Source organism: Oryza sativa, chromosome 8, assembly GCF_034140825.1.
Source record: "Oryza sativa Japonica Group chromosome 8, ASM3414082v1".
Lineage (NCBI taxonomy): Eukaryota > Viridiplantae > Streptophyta > Magnoliopsida > Poales > Poaceae > Oryza > Oryza sativa.
This window is the reverse complement of record NC_089042.1, coordinates 27,157,307-27,179,821: the sequence shown is the minus strand read 5'-3', so window position 1 is coordinate 27,179,821 and position 22,515 is coordinate 27,157,307. Positions and strand designations below refer to the sequence as shown.

Here is a 22,515-nt window from a genome sequence, read left to right as displayed (position 1 = left end):
ATGGTTTCACATCAAGAAAAAGGTCGAACGGTTTGGTTTGGTTTTTTGCCACAGGAATTTACTCGTGTGACTCTCTTACTGAGAGGTAAGTCAGACATGCTGGTGGATGTTTCGCAGAGGTTTTTTGACTAATTGGTTGCTTGCTTTAACTTTGTAACTGTGTTTTCGTTGAGGGTTGGGGCTATCTATGTGCATCACTCAGATAATTTTAAGGTTCCATTTGAATTCTGGGGAGACTTCAACCGTATCAACAACAAGACACCTATGATAACTTCATCAATTTTAAAATATACCGATTCAAGTTTTTGGAGGCATTTATAAAGGTAGGATGCATGTTAATAGAGATAAAGGCGCACGCGTTGTGAGCACCTACATTTGTACCATGTTTAGTAAAAAAAATGTATTTTCCAAACCATGGCCTTGTTCACTTTATATCATTTTCAACCTTACCAAATTTATCAAAATTTTGGCAGGATTTCTTATATAGTTACAAAAATTTGACAGCAAACTAAATATAGCCCTTTTTTTTAGTAACTTTACTAAAATTTGGTAAGGTTGAAAATGTCATCAAAGTGAACAGGCCCCATATATCCCTATAGTCACCTCTGGCCACATCACCACCCTGATCTGTCATCTTATTACTACAAATTAAATTTGCTTGAAATCCTCTTTTATTTCAAATCTTTTTTGTTTATCTAAAGCTGAAGGTTTAAAGTTTACATGTGGCAATCGCATATCCAGAGGGTGTGTTTAGTTCACGCTAAAATTAGAAGTTTAGTTGAAATTGGAACGATGTGATGGAAAAGTTGAAAGTTTATGTGTGTAGGAAAGTTTTGATCTGATGGGAAAGTTTGGAAGTTTGAAGTCAAGTGGCGTAAACCGTTTTTGTCGCCTGCAACGCATCCAAAACCAACCTCCAAAGTCCAAACAGCTCAACACAAAAGCGGCGTCAAGTCAGGAAGGAAAGAAGGATCCGACGGCCCAGATGGCCCCCGCACGATTCACGAGACGTCAACCTCCATCACCAACCCTCCGATCCTCCCCAATAATTTCCCCCCGCGCCAACCTAATCTCCTACTCCCTCCCTATCATCCACGACTCCCTCACTCCTCAACGCCATATCCAAATCTCCCGCGAATCCCTCCAAAACCCAACCATACATTGCACGCGCTCGCGCCACGCGAGAGCCGAGAGGTTTGCGCCCTTGCAGTTGCGGGGTGGGAGGGGAGAATGGCGCCGCCGCTGCTGCCGGCGGCTGAGGAAGACGGTGGTTGCGTGGCGAGGTGGATGCGGAGGGATGTGCTGCTGGGGCTGGCGCTGGGGCAGTTCGTGTCGCTGCTCATCACCTCCACCGGCTTCTCCTCCTCCGAGCTCGCCCGCCGAGGTGATGATGACAATCTTATCTGTTGGTTTGGATGATCGTATCACTGCCCTACGAAACAGCGAATTTCCTATCATACCTCTCCTGTTTTTTTAATTTTTTTCTTTGTTCTGTTTAATTGGGGTAGCAGTAGTTTGTTACGATTGGCTCTCTGTTGGACGGTGGAGACATCTCGTTCTTTCCGTGATAAAAAGTTTCGGATTTCTTTTTTTCACTTTTTTTGATGAGGTAATTAGTTCTAGGAGGAAAAAAAAAAGATTACCCTTTTGACTTCTCGAGTGGTGCAGCGATGGAGAAGGAGAACACAAAGATTCGGGATTGTTCCTGCATCTTTTGTGTTGTTGCTCTGCAGAGCCTTTGCTAGACAGAAAAGATAATTCTTGGAGCCTTTCGATTAAATTATGGCGTCTACTGCCTTTCAGGGGCTTTATGCATCATCTGATGTCGTCAAGGTTCTCCTCTTTTAGTTCGTGTTTTTTCGTTTAACAAAACTGCCAGGGGAAAAAGATGAGTGTTTTTAATTAGTGTCAGTTAGTTTGGATGTTGCCATGTCAGTTCAGAAGGTGCCATGGAGCATCAATTTTAATTTAGTAAACACAAGGGCCAAATTTTCAACATAATATCTCATTGCTGAAATGATTTTTTTTTCAGGTATCAATGCACCGACATCTCAGTCTCTGTTGAACTACATCCTTCTCTCCCTTATCTATGGAGGTATACTCATCTACCGGAGACAGCCCCTCACGGTACGTTCCACATCCTCTGTCCTCAATCTCCAGCAAAATTTTGTACTCTGGTTTAGCTCTCAACTTTTTCTTCAAACTTCCAACTTTTCCATCACATCAAAACTTTCCTACACACAAACTTTCAACTTTTCCATCACATCGTTTCAAATTTTGGCATGAACTAAATACACCCTCGATCTCCAGCAAAATTTTGTATATAGTTGTCATAGTGAAATGTTGGATGAGCATTTTTCAGACATGAAATTGTTCAGAAACGTACAGAATCTGGAGTCCTGGACTGTTGCTCTTAGCTATAAATGTAGAGTTCAGCACATGGGCAGCCTTTAGTTTATTCTTTTTTACTAGTTGATAGCAGTTTGGTTTGCATTGTTTTCCTTCTGCACCGTTGATGATTGTAGGCTGCAAGATTGGCATATCTTATCTTTATAGACAGGACCTGTGATTGCTGCCTTTATCTACATGTTCGATGAGACTGATGCTTATTCTGATTCTGCTCTTTAGAGTTTGTACTTTGTAGACTAGTATTTTGGTTTTTGGCTGGCACAGCCATGTGAAATTATCTAGGATAATGATTGGAAGTTTTCCATTTCTTCCGTGCAGATAAAATGGTACTACTATTTGATCCTTGGGATTATTGACGTGGAAGCGAATTATATAGGTATGTAGCAAAAAGAAGCAAAAAATAATAGACTACTTTTATCACTTATGTGTTAATGTAAATTCTATTTAATAAAATGGCATGTTTTTTGTTTTTGGAAAACATGCGAATCTCTTGTTGTTTAAACAGTTGTGAAGTCTTATCAGTACACATCTTTGACAAGCGTGATGCTCTTGGATTGCTGGTCAATTCCTTGTGTGATTATTCTTACATGGATATTTTTGAAGACCAAGTATGGGCTCAGGAAGTTCATCGGTGTTGGAGTTTGCGTGGCTGGACTTATATTAGTAGTATTTTCAGATGTCCATGCCTCTGATCGAGCTAGTAAGGACATAACTTCTCATGATGCAATTTGTACTAGTTACAGCAATATATACTTTTTATGTTTTTCTTTTCACAAATTCTGATCAGTGATCAGAATATAAGTACAGTTTCTGAAATGTATTGCAGAAGGACCCAACCCTTTGAAGGGAGATTTGCTCGTAATCTTTGGTTCCATGCTTTATGCTTGCAGCAATGTTACAGAGGTAAGTAGCAACTCTTATCATTCACAAGTCACAAAGTATTTCATTTCACCTTTCCTCATTTGCATGTGGCAACTATCTGATTGCATATTGGCATGATCTAGAGTCAACAGGGCATGAATATATTTATCATTTTTTCTCTCTAATATTTCAGGAGTACCTGGTCAAGAAAAGCAACAGAATTGAGTTGATGGCAATGTTGGGACTTTTTGGAGCTATTATCAGTGGAATACAAATGTATCCTTGGACTTAATCCATCTATTTAATTTGATATTTTCTGTTAAAGCACTCCCTCTTTTTACTTACATTGGAAGCAATTCAGTAATCAGCATCTTTGTTACTTTAGTATATCATCTCATCGTTCCTGATAGATTGATCACATTCGCATAATTCTCTACTTTTTTTTTCTTTGTAACTGCTGTACAGTACACCCTGTAGTTTTTCCTTGACATGGCTACAGAAGTATACTTGAGCGAAAAGAACTTCATTCAATCAAATGGAATGCTGGCGCAGTAAGTCTCCATCCTCCCGATTTGCACATGACACTTTTTTTGAGCTGTAGTAGCCATGATGGAACTTCAGACACTTTTATCTAAGCCCTTCAACTCTGTTTGATATAAACAAACAGCAAAATGGTTTCAATATTTGGCAACTTACAAAAGCATTTTATGAAAACACTGTGTGATCACCCAACCGAACCATTCCAATGCTCATGCTCATCTGCTTGAAATCTACCAGGGTAATTTCGGAATGACATTTTTTGAATTTTGAACAAATTTGGACTGATCTCGAATATTTTTTGTTAAATTCAGAAAAAAAAGAAATTTTCAGGAGGAATAGTTTCGTGTGTGCACTTTTTCTGTTGGAGGGGGGAGGGGGTTCAAAAATTTCATAAATTTCGAACCAAAATTGCAAATCCAGCTTTGATCTCCTTTCAAGCATGTTCACTTTATTGCCATTTTCAACCAACTAAACATTTCTTTACCAATGCCACTGTACCAAAATTTGGTAGTTCCGAAACTTTCCTCTCACAGAACACTACCAAATATTTGAAAGGCATCAAACTAAATACATCTAACGCTACCAAAATTTGGCAATGCCAAAACTATCCAAAATTTGGTAATGTTAAAATTGACAACAAAGTGAACAATGTCTGCTGGCAATTGGTAAACATTAATTTTCCTGGCATGACCATTTCTACTATTTTTCTCAGGTGCTTCCTTTTCTTGGATTCGCATTAGCGATGTTCCTGTTCTACTCAACTGTACCTACAGTACTGAAGGTATTGCACATTGCTGTGCTTTTTACTGATATAGAAATTACTGACTAAATTTCAGAGATGACGACCTCGCAATTACATGATAAAAATGGTGTCAATGAACTCGCATCTATCATCTATGTTCCATTGCTTATCGTTGAGTTGTCTGTTGCAGATATGTGGGGCAACGATGCTGAACCTCTCACTGCTGACTTCAGATATGTGGGCTGTTCTGATCCGCATCTTTGCTTACCATGAGAAGGTCTGCACTCTGCACATTCCTTTCACTAGACATGCTGGTCGGTTCTTGAACTGAACGGTGTTCTTTGCTCATGGCCAGGTTGACTGGATCTACTTCGTTGCCTTCGCCGGCACAGCGGCTGGCCTCCTCATCTACTCATACAAGTATGCTTTAAGCTGTCAATTGCTGCATCCTGACATGCCTGCATAGCTCTGTAATCTTTTACCATTTCGCTTGATACTGAGAGCTCTGATACACGCAGGAGCTCCAAGGAGGCAGAGGAGACGGCGCAGGTCGCCGGAGCTAGTGACAAGCAGGGCAAAGCGGGCGATGAAGAGGCCGGAATGCAGAACTCCTCGTGAATTGAAGCTCCGGTGCCTGCATCTGCATCGGCATCGGCACGATCTCTCTCTAACAAGGGATCATCGTTAACTGCGTGCGAGTACACGTACTTACAGGGAAATATGTTAGTTGTTGATGAATTAACATCAGGTTTAGTGCGGGTGGAGTGAGGGAGGACAGGCAGTAATTGATTGAGCAGATGGGTAGAAGAGATCAAACGATGGACTGAAGGAGCCGAACTGAGGACCAGAAAAACTGGGCAGGAAGCTTTCCTCACCTTTTATTATTTTATAAAATATATACATCAATAATTTTACAATAAATAGATGTGCCAATTTCTTTTGTTTTTGTCTTTGCAACTGGCAGTGAAATGGCAATGGTATTACAAAGTTTCACGAGGAAACTAAAACTTATACACTTAAAGCGAGTGGTACATGAGGAGACAAAAGGGAGTAAAACTTAATGCTGAAATTTTCAGAATTATAGATAATTATGAAACGCTACTTGAATGATACAATGCCACATATTTGAGTATGGAGGGAGCGACTTCTATGCATAACCAGTACAGTTTTTTTTTTTTACCAAGGCTGTGTTTAGATCCAAAGTTTGGATCCAAACTTCAGTCCTTTTCCATCACATCAACCTGTCATACACACACAACTTTTCAGTCACATCATCTCCAATTTCAACCAAAATCCAAACTTTGGATCCAACTAAACACAGCCCAAATCACCCGGGGGGGGGGGGGGGATTCCCCACCTGAATTTTGTCATTGCATTGAAAGGGTGAAAGGGAACGGACAAGGTTCATTACATAGTGTGAATAGATTGTAAGGGGGAGTACAGTTTTGTATTACAGAATCCTTAGATTTGGTCTGGGCTCGATCATGTTAAGTTGCTGCTGTAGTTTTTTCTTGAATTCAGTGTAGTAGTAACCCTGGAGCGAAACTTCCTTCAGTGTTGCAAGATTTTCTATCCCAGGAAACCCAGCTTCGTCTATGGACGAACAATGGTCCACCAGTAGCACCTCAAGTTTAGGGGTCGCTCCTTCTTCAAATATCACTGATTTGAGGCTACCCCACGAAATAAGCTCCAGTGCCCTCAGATTTGTGAAACAATCGGGATGGAAACGTAGTTCATTCTCCTTGCACGCCTTGTCCTGGAGACGTAGAATGTCGAGCATTGGTAGGCCTCCGAGCACTTGCATGGTAGCATCCGCCTCCAGATTCGTGCTCCGAAGGCTCAATTTTTGTAGATTTTCAAGCTCCTTAACCCATTCGGGTAATTTCACCAGATTTCCATACAACTGGAGGCTCTCAAGGTCTTTTGGAGGGGGGGACAAGCCATCCAAACAACCTTCTAACCCATCCTTACCCTCCGCCCGAAGTAATAAGGATTGTAAGCATCCATGTTTGACGATGACAGAACAGAGTTCTTCGCAGTTATTCTTGTTAATGCCAGTTACGCCTAGCTTTCGCAATTGGGTAAGCTTTTTGAGGTTCTTCAGCATGGCCTTTCCCCGTGAAATGTTGACGACGCTCAGTGTGTGAATGGACCTCAATCGTCCAATTCGTCTTGGCACTTTAACACCAAACAGATCCATATTTCTCAACCAACCACTGATCAAAAACATGAGTACTGATACAAATAACTTGATTCCCATCCCAACCTCTTCTTGGTTTGTCCAGTACTCACGAAATGCCTCTAAAATTGCCGATGGCGGAGTCGGAACCCAGCTTCTGGTGTCATCCTCATCATCTGGTGGCATGCCAGCATGGAGGTATTTCAAGTTTTGTAACCTACCAATGGTTGCTGGCAACTTTGTAACCCATGTTCCCCTGATATCTAGTGTCTCCAGGTTCAACAGATTACCAAAGGAACTTGGAAGATTGAGGATTGTTGCAGATCCTCTTAGAGACAAGTACTTTAAATGATGAAGCTTTCCAATTGGCACAATGTCATGATCCTCAAGACCATCTGTGTCTTCTAAATCAAGTACCCGAAGCATCCTCATCTTCTTAGAAAGGAAAAATGATTTCCACTCCCCAAAGACTGTCAGAGATCGTATATGCGAGACATCCACTATATTTTGCATATCATTGTTCTTCTTCTGTTCTCTGCTCCAACTCTGGCTTATAACAAGGTGTCGTACTTTATCTTTAGAGCTCGAGATGCTGTGTTCATCTAGAACAAGAACAAGATTTTCTTCTTCAGACTTTGCAATGCTGATTTCACGCATCAGATCGTGGACTTGGCAGAAACCTGTCTTCCCGGTGGTAACTGTTCTTGACTGTTGGATCATGCTCTTGTTGAGAAGGGCTGTAAACTGTTCCTCCGCTTCTTTCTCAGCATTATTGTTTCTCTTTGCTCTTGAGTAACCCTCTGCAATCCACCGCCTCAATAACCGTCCATACCTGATGTCATGGTCTTCAGGGAAAATCGACAGATACAAAAAGCAAGACTTAAGGTGGTATGATAAACCCTCATAGCTTGAGATAAGTATTTTCTTTATCATCTCGAGACTTGGGTTCTCATCCAATTCTGTACTGATATGGTCACTGAATTTTCTCCATTCCCTAATGTTTGGGGGTCTTGTGGACAGAAAACCACCCACCGCCACAATGGCAAGGGGAAGCCGGCCACACTTCTTTACAATGAGTTCTGCTTCTGCTATCATGTCAGGGTTTTTCTTGAGGATGTCCATCATGTCAGGCTTCAATTCAGATTCATCCCCTTTCTTACATACCTGCCATTAATGTCACTTAACAAGTTAAACACAATATATGAAGATCTCTCTTTCTCGCACAAGAAACTTTTACTGGTTCATCTTTTTTTTAATAAAGCCCCAGTTGAAAATCTGAAATCTTAGTTAACTACCAGAAGATTTTATTGTAATCTTTAAAGGGGAAAATATAAGAATTCTAAACTACGGATGATGCTCAAGGATTAAAACCAAGGATCATATTTAAGAGAGCCATCGGCCATTAATAAACCAAGGATTCGTATAAAGAGGTTAACCAAGCAGTATTGGGCACCCTAACTCGATGGAAGAAGCCAAATTTTGTTGTCCAATTGCTTGAACTCAAACAACGTAGGCCAAAAAGATGATATTTAAACTCAATAATTATTATATTATTATATATAATTAACCAGAACATTTTATTTATTATTTTTCTCAATCTAATAATTCCAAAATATATAACTAATAATTAATAAATAAAAGCTAAACTTGTCATGAATCCTAATTTGTAGTTTTTCCTTGATTAAATAGTTTCAAAAATCACTAACATACTCCCTCTAGTCATATATATTTGTTCTTTAGAACAAGATTTGGTCAAATATTGACCATCAATTTTAATTAGATCAAGCTGATGAAATCAAATAAGATTACCATATAATGACGGTATGTTTAAAGACAAATCTATGCGTACATTTATTTTATCCTTATAAACTAAGCATTTGTGATGTTAATGATGGTCAAACTTTCAAAATTTTGTTCGAAAGTTTGACCAAATAGTGTACTAAACAATAAATATTTATGCGAGGAAGGAGTATATTAGAAAGTTGTACCTGTTTTGGAGTCTTACTTGTAGTTTTTCATGACTAATTAAGTACTAAAGTAATAAGCACAAATTTTCACTCATCATGAAATCTGAGTTTTAGTATTTTCTTACTTTAATAATTCTTGAAATTCAAAATAAATACTTAGTAATTTCTATCTAATGAGGGATCATAATCAATAAATATAAATTTGAAGTTGTCCTTGGTTTGAAGCATTAATTATTGTTTGTTGATAAATTAATCCTACCTTTCTATAAAGTTACAACCCACCATATCCATAACTCAATTTGCAAATATGCAATATCATCATCTACTAACAATTATTATATCTTAAATTCACGCAACCATGCTATATTATCTATAATTTATTGAATTTTAGAGCTTTAAAATACCAGCATGTTAAATCATCATCCCACATAATTCACATAATATTTTAATATATATATCTCCATTATTTTTATAATATGCTATGTACCTATATAGTTCATCCTCATTTACCTAATATCATTTCTCTCTTCTCTGATTAAGCCATATCACCTCAATTGTTTCTAGACCTTAGATGATTAATCTATGGTACAAATTATCTCCCTCTTTTTCTTCTCTCATCAAGCCATATCACCTCAATTGTTTCTAGCTCTTAGATGATTAATATATTGTCTAAATTATCTTCCTCTTTTTCTTCTCTCATAAAGCCACATCACCTTACTTTTATATTTGGATCATCATTCTATATACTATTTAAATTATCATAAAGCACATCAACTTATATAAGTTTATGTCGTCTAGCTATTTTACACATTATTTTTACTTGTTATTATCATATTAAACTTCTGAAGCAACGCGTATAGTTTAACCTAGTTTATATATTAGGAATGACGATGCAAAGTTTTCAAGATTTAATAATTCAAGAATCTAGAATAAATAACTATGAGGTTTTACCTCTCTTGGACTCACAATTTCGTAACTTATTAATTTAGTTCCGAAACTTAAAATTGATAATTAGAAAGTTGTAACCAGAGGTTACACTTTCAATTGAACACCGAAGGGTGAGTATCATCGAAATAGTGAAAATAAAAAAAATCGAGAGAATTTCAAAAACAGAAGATTGAAGTTGGAGGGTGAAATTTGTTGGAAGATGATCGAATTTGATTGAAAAGCGTTGAATTTTGATTGGCCAAATTGAAATTTAGTTTTTTTTCCTAGCAAAAATGAAAGGGAAAATTGATTGAAAAAGTTCGGAAGCATATCAGTTGTATGCAAAAGTCTCTCGATTATTTGGAAATGGGAAATAGAGAAAAATGTTCAGAATTTATAAAAATAGTGCAAAAATATCCGATAAAATGTATGAAAGGTGTGGATAAATATATATCCCTCTGTGTTGGTTAAACGGGCCCAACATTTATGGAATTTCGGCCTATTGTGCCTTTTTTATACAATATTGGTTGTATGATTGAGGTTCAATATATGTAAATTCAATATTGTTTTAGAAAAATTGATAATACCAACATATTATAACGGATGGAGGAGTATATCCCCTCAATTTCAGTTAAATGGCTGATCCTTTATGGGCTCTTTGGTCCTTTGTGCCTTTTTTTAAAACTATATAGCTCATTCTTAGGTTCAAATAGACAAGTGATTCAATATTTGTTAATAATACCATATAATTTATAGGATTTTTTTTAGTATTTTCAATTCACTTGTTTTCATAACCATTTGAATTTCAATTCAAAATCTCCTTCTGAACCAGCTCAAAATCTAGAAATTTCACGAAAATTGTTGAAATTGCAAACCCTGGATGTAATCGATGCTGGCTTTTCTTTTTATATATTCTATAGTTTGGTCCTACTTTGATAGGTGGCAGATTTATTGAATATTATCCAATTAACACAAGAATTTTTTCGGTGTACCCAATTAGCATAGATATAAATATGATATGGATACAAGCCATGTTAATCATATTTCCGTTACACATACATTTCTTACTAAACCCACAGATAAATCCTTTAGGCACACACCAATTTTTGGCTGATAGAATTGTATCCGCTCTCATAGGAAGACAAAGTATTTATTTTTTTTAAAAAAAGTAGAACTGGAATTACACAAAACATCAATAATAGGTAGTTTAAATACAAACTTGGAAAAAACATATATTTGTTAGAACTATGACCAAAGTTTTGAGAAAAAACAAAACTAACTTCCATGTTAGATAACTATTTGTTGGTACAATTAATTTAGTACTAGCAAGTAATCGTGGATGTTGGTTTAAACATAAATGTTAAGATAAATTTGAAAAAAAAGTTAAATTCATAAAGAGTATATAATATTGTTGTAATTACCTTGTAATTACCAAATAAATATATTAAGAACTAAAATCATAGTTCAGATTTAGCGAATCATATCTATGTTAAACTAGGTGCTACACATTAATATGAAGATCAGCATCAACAATTGCTTTATTGAAATATGTAAACAGACATACATACATGCATGCATAAATGATTTGTAGTTGAACTTCAACATGGTATTCATTTAGTGGTAGATTGGAAAAATGTTAATTAATTGAGTTCAAAATATATATATATATATATTTTTTAGGGCAGTGCAAAAATATATTTGAGATTTGCATGTGTAGACTAAATTATTATCATCTCTTAACAAAAAAATTTACTTACAAAATACATAAAAATTCAACCAAATTATTATGTGAAATTTTACTGTACACTGAATGTATGCCATGTCTAATTTTAAAATATTGTTTTTAAAAAATAAAAAAAAAATTGCCTGGACAAACTGCAAAACGTAAGGACATATATATGATTATTCAGTTATCATTGATGTACAATCAAACTACTCCTTCCAGTCACAAATAAGTGATTTTTTAGACAATGACATGGTCATTAGTACAAGCATGTTATTAGTAATTACTTATATAAAATCTACTCCCGTCCCAAAAATATAACATTCAGAAGATAAATTAAAAGAAAAGGAACATGACCTAAGATGCCCTCATTAAATTAGAGATGATCGGTGGTGGGCGGTTGGTCAGAGATAAAATGGGGAGAAATCTGAATGAGTGGTGATTGAAGGGGAAAGTATTACTCCAGAATATATATATTTTTGACAAAATTTGAATGCTAGAGTTGCATTCTCTTTGGGATGGAGTATAAAATAATATAGCAAAGTGGTAATATTTTTAAACTATTTTAAAGATAAGTTTTTCAAAAGTTGAATCAAAGCAAATATTCATAGCAATATTAATGGTCAAATTTTGAAAACATTGATTTTCACGTGTTTCAAAGCATCACTTATTTGTGATTGGAAGGGAAGAAAATGTAGTGGCGTATATGGTTACTCACTTATTATTACCATTGATGCACAAGCACAATCTTTTCAACTCGACAGTATGTTGTGAGATGCATATATAAGTTGTACAGAGCATGAACTCAAAAGATAAAAATAAGTCATTATACAGGTGGGAACATGTACCTTATCTAAGAATAGATCAAGAGCATCTTTATCTTTTAGATCTCCGATTCTGTGCATGTACTCTTCTTCCTCGGAGCAATGTTGGGCAACCAATTTAGGTCTTGTGGTGACAATGATGCGGCTAGAACTGTTTTCAGGAAAAATTGTTTTTATGAAATCCCACTCAGTAGTAGTCGATAGGTCATCAAGGACAATGAGGTACTTCTTCCCTGTTAAATCTTGCTTCAACTTGTCAATTAATTCTTTAGATCCCATCATGCTTAAACCACTCCTTGCAAGTCCTGGTGTAGATTCTACCTTCTTTCCGGGGGAATCTTTAACCAACCGCTGAGCCAAGATCCTAAGGAGCTCGATACGTCGGAATGGACGCGATACAGGTACCCAAGCACGCCTCTCAAACCCAAGCTTCTCAAGCTCGGAGCTCTGATAGATGCTTTTGACGAGAGTGGTTTTGCCAATTCCACCCATTCCCCACACCGAAATCACCGAAATCACTCGATGTTTCGCATCACAACCAGAATCAAGCATTTTGATAAGTTTATCCTTTTCATTTCTTCTACCAATCATGAGCTGAGCTTCCTCAGCGGCTACCACTGTCCTGCTGCGTTTGGGTACCATTGCCGTGCAGCGTGTGAGTTTCTTCACGGCCGCATTAGGATCTTTGTTGAGAGAGGGTGAACTGCTTTCACGCAGGCCCTCAGGGTGGTTGTCACCGCCAGTAGAGGAACTGGCCATGCTAGGCTTGGTCTCTGAATTTATCTCATTGGAATCTAGACCAACCCACTCAGAGCCCACCTGGGAAAAAAAAAGGGTCAACAGGCAATAAGGTTAGCGATATACTACCACCGTCCCTAAAATATTTAGGATTAGACACAATTGTTGAGAAAAGTATGTGAAATTAAATATGAAAATATTGTGATTGACTGAAAAAATAAAGTAGGTGGGAAAATTAAATGAGCGAATATTGTTATTGGTTAAGCATAGAGTGTTGGTGAAGAAATTATTATATTCTGGAACAAATTTTAAAAGCTAAAAGCTGCGATATTATGAGACTAAGGGGGTACTTCCAAAGGTAAATGAAGTTTAATGACTTTATTTACTACTGTATAGCACCTATAGATCTGGATTATTGTTTCAAAATTAAGATTCTTTTATAGTTGAGTGCACTCCAATTCAGAAATAAGAAATGGTACTCCTAGTTTGGTTGGAGACATGGAGGGTACAATTACAGTAGTACACTCCTATTTTGACTAGGGTTTGAGTAGAGCATATATACCGCAGTTCCATCATTTTGGCTTCCTAGCTTGTAGTTGTACGTGTACTGCTTTTCCCCAGAACAGTATATGGCAACATTGGAATCCTTTGTTGTGACTATGATCCGGCTATCTGCATTGCTCTCAATGGGAAGGCTCTTCCTTATGGAGTCCCATTCTGCATTTGAAGATATTTTGTCGAAAACAAGGAGGCATTTGTGCCCCGATAAAATCGTGGTCAATGAGTTCCTTGTCGACTCGGTGGTTCCCCTTTTTGATTTATTACTACTGTTCTGTCCATCTTCTTGCTGCTTACGATGAGTAGAGCCTTCTGTGTCTTGACTGTCTTCTTTTTTTTTGAGGCAAGTGTCTTCGCAGTTATCTGGATTCAACTGGCGAGCCAACTCCATAACGAGCTCATCATGATTGAATTGAGACGTCATGCCAAACCAAGCATGCCTCAGAAATCTGTCAACAGAGCGCTCATACACTTTCCTCACAAGAGCAGTCCTTCTGACACCATCATTTTCCATTCCCCAAACAGCGATCACCTGCCCACCTTTGGATATTAGATCAATAACTTGGGACTCTGGATCCTTGCGTTCGTTAGGCACAGGTGGGCTTTTTCGACCCTCTGTACTAGCAGTGGCGTTTGAGCTGGACTTTGTCTTGTCAGTTTGTTCGGTTGGAGAGTCCTGAATATATACAAGCAACAATTAGGTAAAACTGTTGTTTCTGTGAACAATGCATTTATCTTAATTTGCAGTGATGAGCATTAGTACCATGTTCTAATGTGTAATTGTGTATAACCATGATGAACAGATACAATTAGCACAGAGCCAGAGACACAAAAGGAAATTAACAGGTTTGCCAGCGGGCGTGTTCAAATGATATACATGTTAGAAAATATGAAATATTATAGATATGCATCCAATCAGAGCAAGTTTAATAGTATAGCCAACTACTAGCTCCAATTAATCTATAGCCAATCTAATAGCTAATTCATACAATAGTTGCATACTACACTATTAATACCTGGTCCCACCTGTCACACAAACACTGTGTCTTGGAGTCCGTGCTACAGATGGCTACAAATATGTAGCCCGCTGCTCTTCTCTCTCCTTATTTATCTCTTTAAAATATGTTTGTGCTATTGTACCTGCCCTTAGTACATATCTACCTCCATCTGGTCCTAACTCTCAATTCGAACTTTTTGCGTGATGCGGGGGAGAGTTAAAGTCTAGGTGTGGTCTAACTAAACGAGTTGGGCCTAAAACCGTTTTCAAGGACATTACACTAGCCCAAACTGATTAGCAAGTGTGTGGCCTAGCCACGCCAGCTAGTGTGTGGCCCTGTTAGCAGACTCTTTGTGTGGGATAAGCCACATGTAGGCTCGTTCGAGGGAGTGCCTCGGGCACGGTCACGGGGAAAGCACAAGAAAAAAAACCCGGAAATGCTTTGGCTTAATATCATTTGTTTCTTATGCTGAAGCAAATTGTTTCATTTGGTAATTCAATTGTGTTTCACTCCTTTTAAGAGTTGAAACATTCTTTTACTAAGCGTTGAAACATTCTTCTATAAGGGGTGAAACAATGACCGATTTTTGGGGAAAATTTGAGCATCTGATTCGTAGTCATTTTGAAAAAAAAAAACCTCGTTGGGTAATACAGTGAACTAGCAGCTGGTTTCTAAAAAATAACATTTTATAGTGAAAACTATACATGACAATATAAATATAGATAGTAATACTAACCTTTACTTCCTCGTAGAAGACGTAAAGAGGTGTGACGAATGACCCTTCCTGTCGAATTTCAGACACCTTGTACCCATCCTTGTTTTTCCAACAGATTGCAACTTCAGCTTGCGGCGTGCACACCAGGATTCGGCTGCCATTATGTTTGTTTGGAAGATAGGTTTTTATCCAGTCCCACTCTTCTATGTTACACAGGCCATTAAGGGCAATCAAATATTTCTTGTTAGCCACATATTTACAGAAGTCGTCAAGCAAGTTATAATCTTTTGCTTCCATCTCGTTCAGAGCCGACACCCCAGAAGGTGTTCCTTGTGGTGTGTTGCTAGTCCCCTCATGGGAGTTTGCTTTAAACTGCCTCACCAAGCTCCCAATGAACTCCTTGGCATCGAAGGGATGCATCACTTTTACCCAAGCATGGCATTCCGGAAATCTGTCCTTCACCTTTTGATAAGCCACCCATACGACGGAAGCCACTCCAGTAGCACCACTTGTTCCCCACACTGCAATTTCTTGAAGGCCATCGCCGTCCTTAGTAATGAGATCCACGAGGTCCACCTTTTCTTGCTGCTTGGCGACACGCGTAGCCTCAATGTCATCGAAGGTGGTGGACTGCAGCTCAGCAGCCGTAAGGGGAGAAGGCTCTGAGGCAGCTGCAGGGCCACCAAGCAGTTTGTACCGCGAGTTTCTCAGGCTGACATCCTCAACCTTGCCTCTCATCTCCTTCATCACGGTGGCGATGCGATGCCTCTCCCGCAGTGTCGTGCAGGAGAGGCGCCTTCGCCACCAGGACGGTTTCTCCAACCGGACAACGTAGTCTTGGAGGCAGTCCTCGACGTCGTAGGCGACGTCACGGACCTGCTTCACCCAAGTCTGGAACACCTCATTGTGTCCCTGCTCTTTGTCTGCAGCACGCAGGAAAGACAGCATCATCTCAAGCTCGTCCTTGATGAAGCCCTGGTCTTGCTGGACGCCGAGCTGCAGAGTTACCTCCTCCGCGATGGCGGATTTGGCATAGCTTAGCGCTCCGTCCAGCACCGACTTCCCCACGCTCACCACCGTTGCTTCCATTGCTACCTCTCCTGGGTTTGTGGGTGTGCTACAATGAATAGCTGGTGCTGATCCGGAAGCCAACGAGGGATTAAAAGGAGGAGCTCAGCTGCAAGACAAAGCAAGCTGACAATCTTTATCAAGACTTGACAGGGATGTACATAAATATGTACCCAAGTCCTAACAAATTGGTTTTGAAAGAAGACTTGATCAGTCATTTAAACTAGTGGGTCGACATGTGCTCAGTCCTAACATAACTAATTCTTTTCTGTCGATCTTTCAAAACAGTGTGGAACAGATACCTAAGTTGCATAGTAGAAGACCTAATATTATTTTAACCGCCCCAACTTCATCCAGATTCCAATCGTGATAAAAATATACTCTATTTCACATTGGTCGATGAGATATACAGTCTCTAATCAACCATTCAAGCAATGATGAAAAAGAAAAAAAAGGATTTTTTCATGTCTTTCTTTTAATTAATTTTCTAAAATTACTTTATTGAAGTGGCATTATAAATTTACTAAAAAAGGGCTATCCTTTGGGGCCTGCTTGAAAGATAACTTTACAGCAACAGCTTATAACCCGAAGATACTATACGTAACCAAAGCAAAAAAAAAAAAGAATAAAAAAGAAAGGATTTAAGGGTGAGGCTAATATATCTCTCTATATATAGGAATGCGTTAAACCGCAACCAGGATGCACTATAACTAAAACGCTCCCCTCACATACAGTCCATCCCCACCCCCCACCCACGCTCCCTCCCCCCACCTCCACACCTTTTCAAAATGGGGCAATTACAAAATTTACCACTACTTTGAATCGTTATTGCAAAACTATCACTAGAATATTGTAAAAATACCACTAGAACTTTTATTCGAGTGGTATTCTTGCAATATTAAAAAAACCAGTGGCAAATTTACAAATGCCTCCAAAATGGGGCAATTTACAAAATAATCATCTAGCAAAATGATTACTAAGCCTTTTTATATGACACAGAACACTATAAGTAATAAAATTACTATGCGTAGAAATCGGATCTTGTACTCATCCCGCACCTTTTCAAAATAAATGTCCAGTAAAATGATTACTAACTATTTATATGTGACATAGTACACTATAAGTAAAAATATTACTCCCATGTTCGTTCTCGCAATAAACACTACTAGAAAAATAATTTATCGCCACGAAAAAAATAGTAGCATCAATACTAAAATTGTGGCAATAGATCAATGTTGCCACAATCTTAAAATCGTTGCTAGCTGTGGTAATAAATAGCGTGGTAATAGGTTATTGCAACGATTTTTATTTAGTTGTAATAAAATTTGATATTGCCATAAAATGGATGTGGCAAAAAATATATATTGCAACACTTCACATGGTTGCAATAAATAACTATTGCTACCATTCCATGTGTGGCATTAGTTATACGTAGCAAACTAAATGTTTTCATATTAACTTATCATCCTAATTATTTTCTTTTGATATCTTGTCTTCTTTTGATATCTTGTCATGTCCAGGATTCAAACCCAAGATCTCTCCCTCATGCACGCTCTCCATGACCAACTCACATACGCATCAATTTTGTTTAAAAATACATACAATTTCATTTGAGACTACCTAACTGAGATTTGAATCATGTATTTGAGTATTTAAAATATTTCAAATGAAAAATTTAAGTTGTAGATCTCATCGAGAGCTATAAATTTCATATAAAATTTGTCCTAATCCGTGTCCATATGAAAAGAATAAGTCAAATTATGAGATGATAAATTTTTTATTGCAACGAATTTATTGATCATGGCAATAGAAAATAGTGAAAAGTACCATGTACTGTGCAAATTGCCACAAAAATTAAATGTGTGGCGATAGAACATGTTTTTTTGCAATAGTAATGTTTTTTTGTGGCGATAGCTCATTTCCTATTGCAACAAAAATACTGAACAAAACAATGATTGTAAATCGTTGCAACAAAGTATAGTTATTTGCCACAGAAAAAATATCATTGTGATAGTATAATATATTGCCACGAATTATTTTTTGTTGTAATAAATTGGTGGCGATAGTTCAATTCTCTTGTAGTGAAATGAATTACTCTTACGTTGTTCTTAGCCCTTCTTTTAGTAAATAAATTACTACTTTATTAGGATAATACTGTCAGGGTTATGGATACCACATATCTAATGATAGTCGACTACATCTCGGCAGGACCCACCACATACCATGTCTTATACGGAAACTGACTTCGAATATGGAGGGAGTTCCGGATAAGGAAAGACAATCAGAGTTCTACATGGAAACGACAAGGACTACTCGGATTGTATCTATATTGGTTTCCCTAGTTCTACTTGGACAAGGGGACACCTATGGGTATAAATACAAGACCCCCTAGGAGGAGAGGGGGGAATCCAGAGACGATCAACATGATCAACACGATTGACACGAGACAATCGACGACCACCTCAATCAACAACCAACACAATATATGGGACAACATACAAGCCAACATACGCCAAGACAAGCCGCCGGATATCGACTTCAGGGATAGGCATGGCTATTCCCCTACGGTTTCTCCGGATGCCGTCAGGAGAGACGAAAGCGCTATTTCTGATCTCGCCGGACACGGATTCGAGGAGCAAGGCTACCCTGTTGTCGACTACGAGTCAGACCTTCAGACCGTCATGTCGACAACAGTTAGATAGGCTACCCCACATATTGTACTGGTGTGATTATGGTGAATAAAAGCAACTCCAGCTCCGGCCAACAGGATGTAGGGTTATTACCTGACAACTCAGGGGCCCGAACCTGTATAAAAATCCTCGTCCCCATCTCTTTTACCTCAGTCTCGCGTATATCCTAGCACCGACGGTCCCCATACTATGCAAATACCAGAATTTCGACGAGATGGGTTTCAAAAGATGGATTCTCCAATAACAAGCTACTTGACGACTTCGGACCCGGGAGCTCCAACCCCGCCAGAGTACGTCCCCCGACGAGATCGGGACCATCGTCGTCAACAATTCGATCTCTCGAGATCGACCAACCTTCAAGACGTCATCGCCGTGGAGGGTATCGGTTCAAAGTTGTCAACCGTGAGGCCTTGCCCGAATCAACTACCTCTGAACCGACATCCGCCGCCAAAAAGTTAGACGAATTATCATCATCGGGCATTGACGACATCCGAGATCAGTCTGACGATTAGCCTATTCTGAGAATCGACGAGGTGTCCTCATCAGATTCAGATACATCGGCCTACATCAGATCGGAGTCAATTACCCGTCGTCAGACCTGCCAACCAAGCAGCCGGCCGACTGCATTGCCATCTACATGTATATTATACATGCATACCGTGGGACCCATGCACATACAGTAACACTTACAATGTACCGAAGGCTATTTTACCTTAGGTACATATGTACGTATGTCAGTGGGCCACCTGTACGTGCCTGTATTATGCGTCCAGAAAAAACAATCCAGACCAGCTACCAAGGCTAATCAAGGTAATTAGTAGATTAATTAATTCAATTAATCTACTAATTCCGTAGATATATCCGGCATATATCTACACAGGTACACAATATTTTATATACAATTTACCGTACCTATCATTCAGATCATACAGCATTGTCAGATCCATGATTTATTATGTTTACCTAGAGCATGTTTTTTATACAATATCTTTTGCACGAGTGTCCCCGATGTTAAATCGACTACGGTCTAACGCTGGGGGCTCGCTCTATTTTCTTCTGTATAAATCATGCTTGTTTACGGTTTACATAATGCCTGATAATTACATCTGCTCGTTATATCCTGATAATACTAGAAGCTACATGCAGTTTTTTGATTACATACTCGATATTCTCTGCTATATGTCTTGCCTTCTAGAAAATATCTTTTAGGAACAATTGAGCACTCGAGTAGGTTGTGGTCGAGTACACTCCATTATCGAAAACATTCTCGACAAATGCAGAGTTATCGTACCCAACCTACCAACGAAGACCGACGACCTATCTCATAGCACCGGCCATGGCTGGACTACTCGAGAAAAGGTTGTTAACAGATAATTCCTCGCGAACGCCGTCGGCTTGATCACCCGACATGATTGTGATCGGATATCCGAATATGCTACAAGTTGGGTGTGTAAGTCATGCTGGCCACATGAGACGCACATGTAATAAACTAACTCTAGCACCTCCATTGGTGTCCGAGAGATAATTCTACTCGCTCGCTGGTTCTCGCACCAGGACGCAGTAATCTCTCGCACCACAACTTCCATTGGTGTCCGAGAGATAATTCTACTCACTCGCTGGTTCTCGCACCAGGACGTAGTAATCTCTCGCACCGCAACTTCCATTGGTGTTCGAGAGATAATTCTACTCGCTCACTAGTTCTCGCACTAGTACGTAGCAATCTCTCGCACCTTAACTTCAGATGGTCGAGGTACGACTACGGCAGCGTAGCAGTCCTTGCACCATGACTTCAGATGGTTGACGAACAGCTGCGACTGGTCTTCGACCGACAGCGTAGCGGTCCTTGTACCACGACTCCAAATGATCGAGAGACACCTACTCACCGGTTCTCAACCAGTTGATCATAGTGATCTCCCGTACATTTGCTTCTAGTGGTCGAGTTACGACTACTACCTAGTCCTCAACCAGCAATGTAGCGTTTCGCCCACTACTTTCACTTTAAGTGGTCGAGTTACGACTACTGCCTGATCCTCGACCAGCGATGTAGCATTTCTCCCACCGCTTCCACTTTAAGTGGTCGAGTTACGACTACTGCCTGGTCCTCGACCAGCGATGTAGCGTCTCTCCCACCGCTTCCACTTTAAGTGGTTGAGTTACGACTACTGCCTGGTCCTCGACCAGCGATGTAGCGTTTCTCCCACTGCTTCCACTTTAAGTGGTTGAGTTACGACTACTGCCTGGTCCTCGACCAGCGATGTAGCGTTTCTTCCACTATTTCCACTTTAAATGGTCGAGTTACGACTACTGCCTGGTCTTCGACCAGCGGTATAGCGACTCTCCTAATACCTCTATTTCAACAAAGTTGATAGCAGGTACACAATATCGCCAAGTGTTTTACCAGAGATCCCTTACCACGACGACACCTAGCGTTGAAACCTATCCTACTGTCCCTTTACGCCGTCTTGACAAGGCCTCTGAGGAACCTAAGGGATCTTCGGCTGGGGACGCCCAGAGCCGATAAGGCCTTGTCGGATCCTTCAGAGACAAAAGACCATGTAAGATCTGGTCGTGTAAGAGTTCTCGCCGTGCGTATTAACCAAGCCGTGTAATCAGAAATGGACTTTCCAACTTCACGGCTGGGGGCTAGGATCAGTGCTTATTCAACCAAGGCAGGTCAAGGGTCCAAGAGCCTTATTCTCTGAGAACGATTCTCCGACGACAAGGCTGGGGGCTAGGGAGAGTGTATGACTCTACAAACTGACTGATCGAAGTCGGTAAGAGAGAAGACGCTCATACACAAAACATTGGTCGGTAATTTAATTCATTTTCAATTTACCATACATTTTCAATTTAATTCAATTTCCCACAGTAAATAAATTACTTAAGATGGTAAGATTAGTTGATGTGCATGAAGTATACATGAAAAACTTATGTGCATAGAATATAATCCTTTTTAGGGATGGTGAGAGTATTTAGTTTTGTTGTTTTAGCCAAATTTGGTGACAAAGGTTGAGTTCTGCATGAAAAACGGTGTTACCTATTAACGCGTGATCAATTAAGTATTAGCTAAAAAATTAAAAAATAGATTAATATGATCTTTTAAAACAATTTTCCTATAATTTTTTTATAAAATACACACCGTTTAACTGTTTAAAAAATGTGCCCTTGAAAAAAAGAGGGAAGTGAGTTAGAAAAGAAGGGTGAAGAACAGGGAGATGGATTCTAATAGCTCGAGTGGACGTCCACCCGTTTATTGCATGTCAACTAGATGGTTGCGAAAAATTTTCAAAAAAATTGACAGGATAGATCAATATGTAATATATCATTCCACAAACATGCAAGTTAAAATTCAACTTCTACAAGTTGTAACAAAAATAACAAATTTATCTGTAAATATACATATAGTAATTTGAGTTATTTTTTTACAGCATGTAGACGTTGAATTTTAACTTACATATTTGTGGATTGATACATTACATATTGATTCTATCTTATTTATATTTTTTAAATTTTTTTATAACCATTTAGATGACATGTAATAAACGGGTGGACATCCACTCAAACTTTTAAAATAGT

The 22,515-nt window shown here is 38.8% G+C and overlaps 2 protein-coding genes across 2 annotated transcripts; one reads left to right on the top strand and one right to left on the bottom strand.

The window, feature by feature from the left end:
• The first annotated feature begins 1,076 nt into the window (after positions 1–1,076).
• Positions 1,077–5,496, top strand: LOC4346184 (uncharacterized). The gene is made up of 11 exons (XM_015793081.3): positions 1,077–1,384; positions 2,033–2,127; positions 2,728–2,785; positions 2,915–3,109; positions 3,236–3,312; positions 3,464–3,546; positions 3,770–3,821; positions 4,523–4,591; positions 4,743–4,829; positions 4,908–4,972; positions 5,071–5,496. The coding sequence occupies exons 1-11, from the start codon at positions 1,231–1,233 to the stop codon at positions 5,168–5,170; spliced, it is 1,035 nt and encodes a 344-aa protein (XP_015648567.1). The 5' UTR covers positions 1,077–1,230; the 3' UTR covers positions 5,171–5,496.
• Positions 5,497–5,901: 405 nt separating this feature from the next.
• On the bottom strand, positions 5,902–16,310 carry LOC107276609 (disease resistance protein RPM1). The gene is made up of 3 exons (XM_066303797.1): positions 15,203–16,310; positions 12,197–12,991; positions 5,902–7,895 (listed from the first exon to the last, which is right to left on the bottom strand). Exons 1-3 carry the CDS (start codon positions 16,268–16,270, stop codon positions 6,003–6,005), a joined length of 3,756 nt encoding a protein of 1,251 aa, XP_066159894.1. The 5' UTR covers positions 16,271–16,310; the 3' UTR covers positions 5,902–6,002.
• Positions 16,311–22,515: the final 6,205 nt, after the last annotated feature.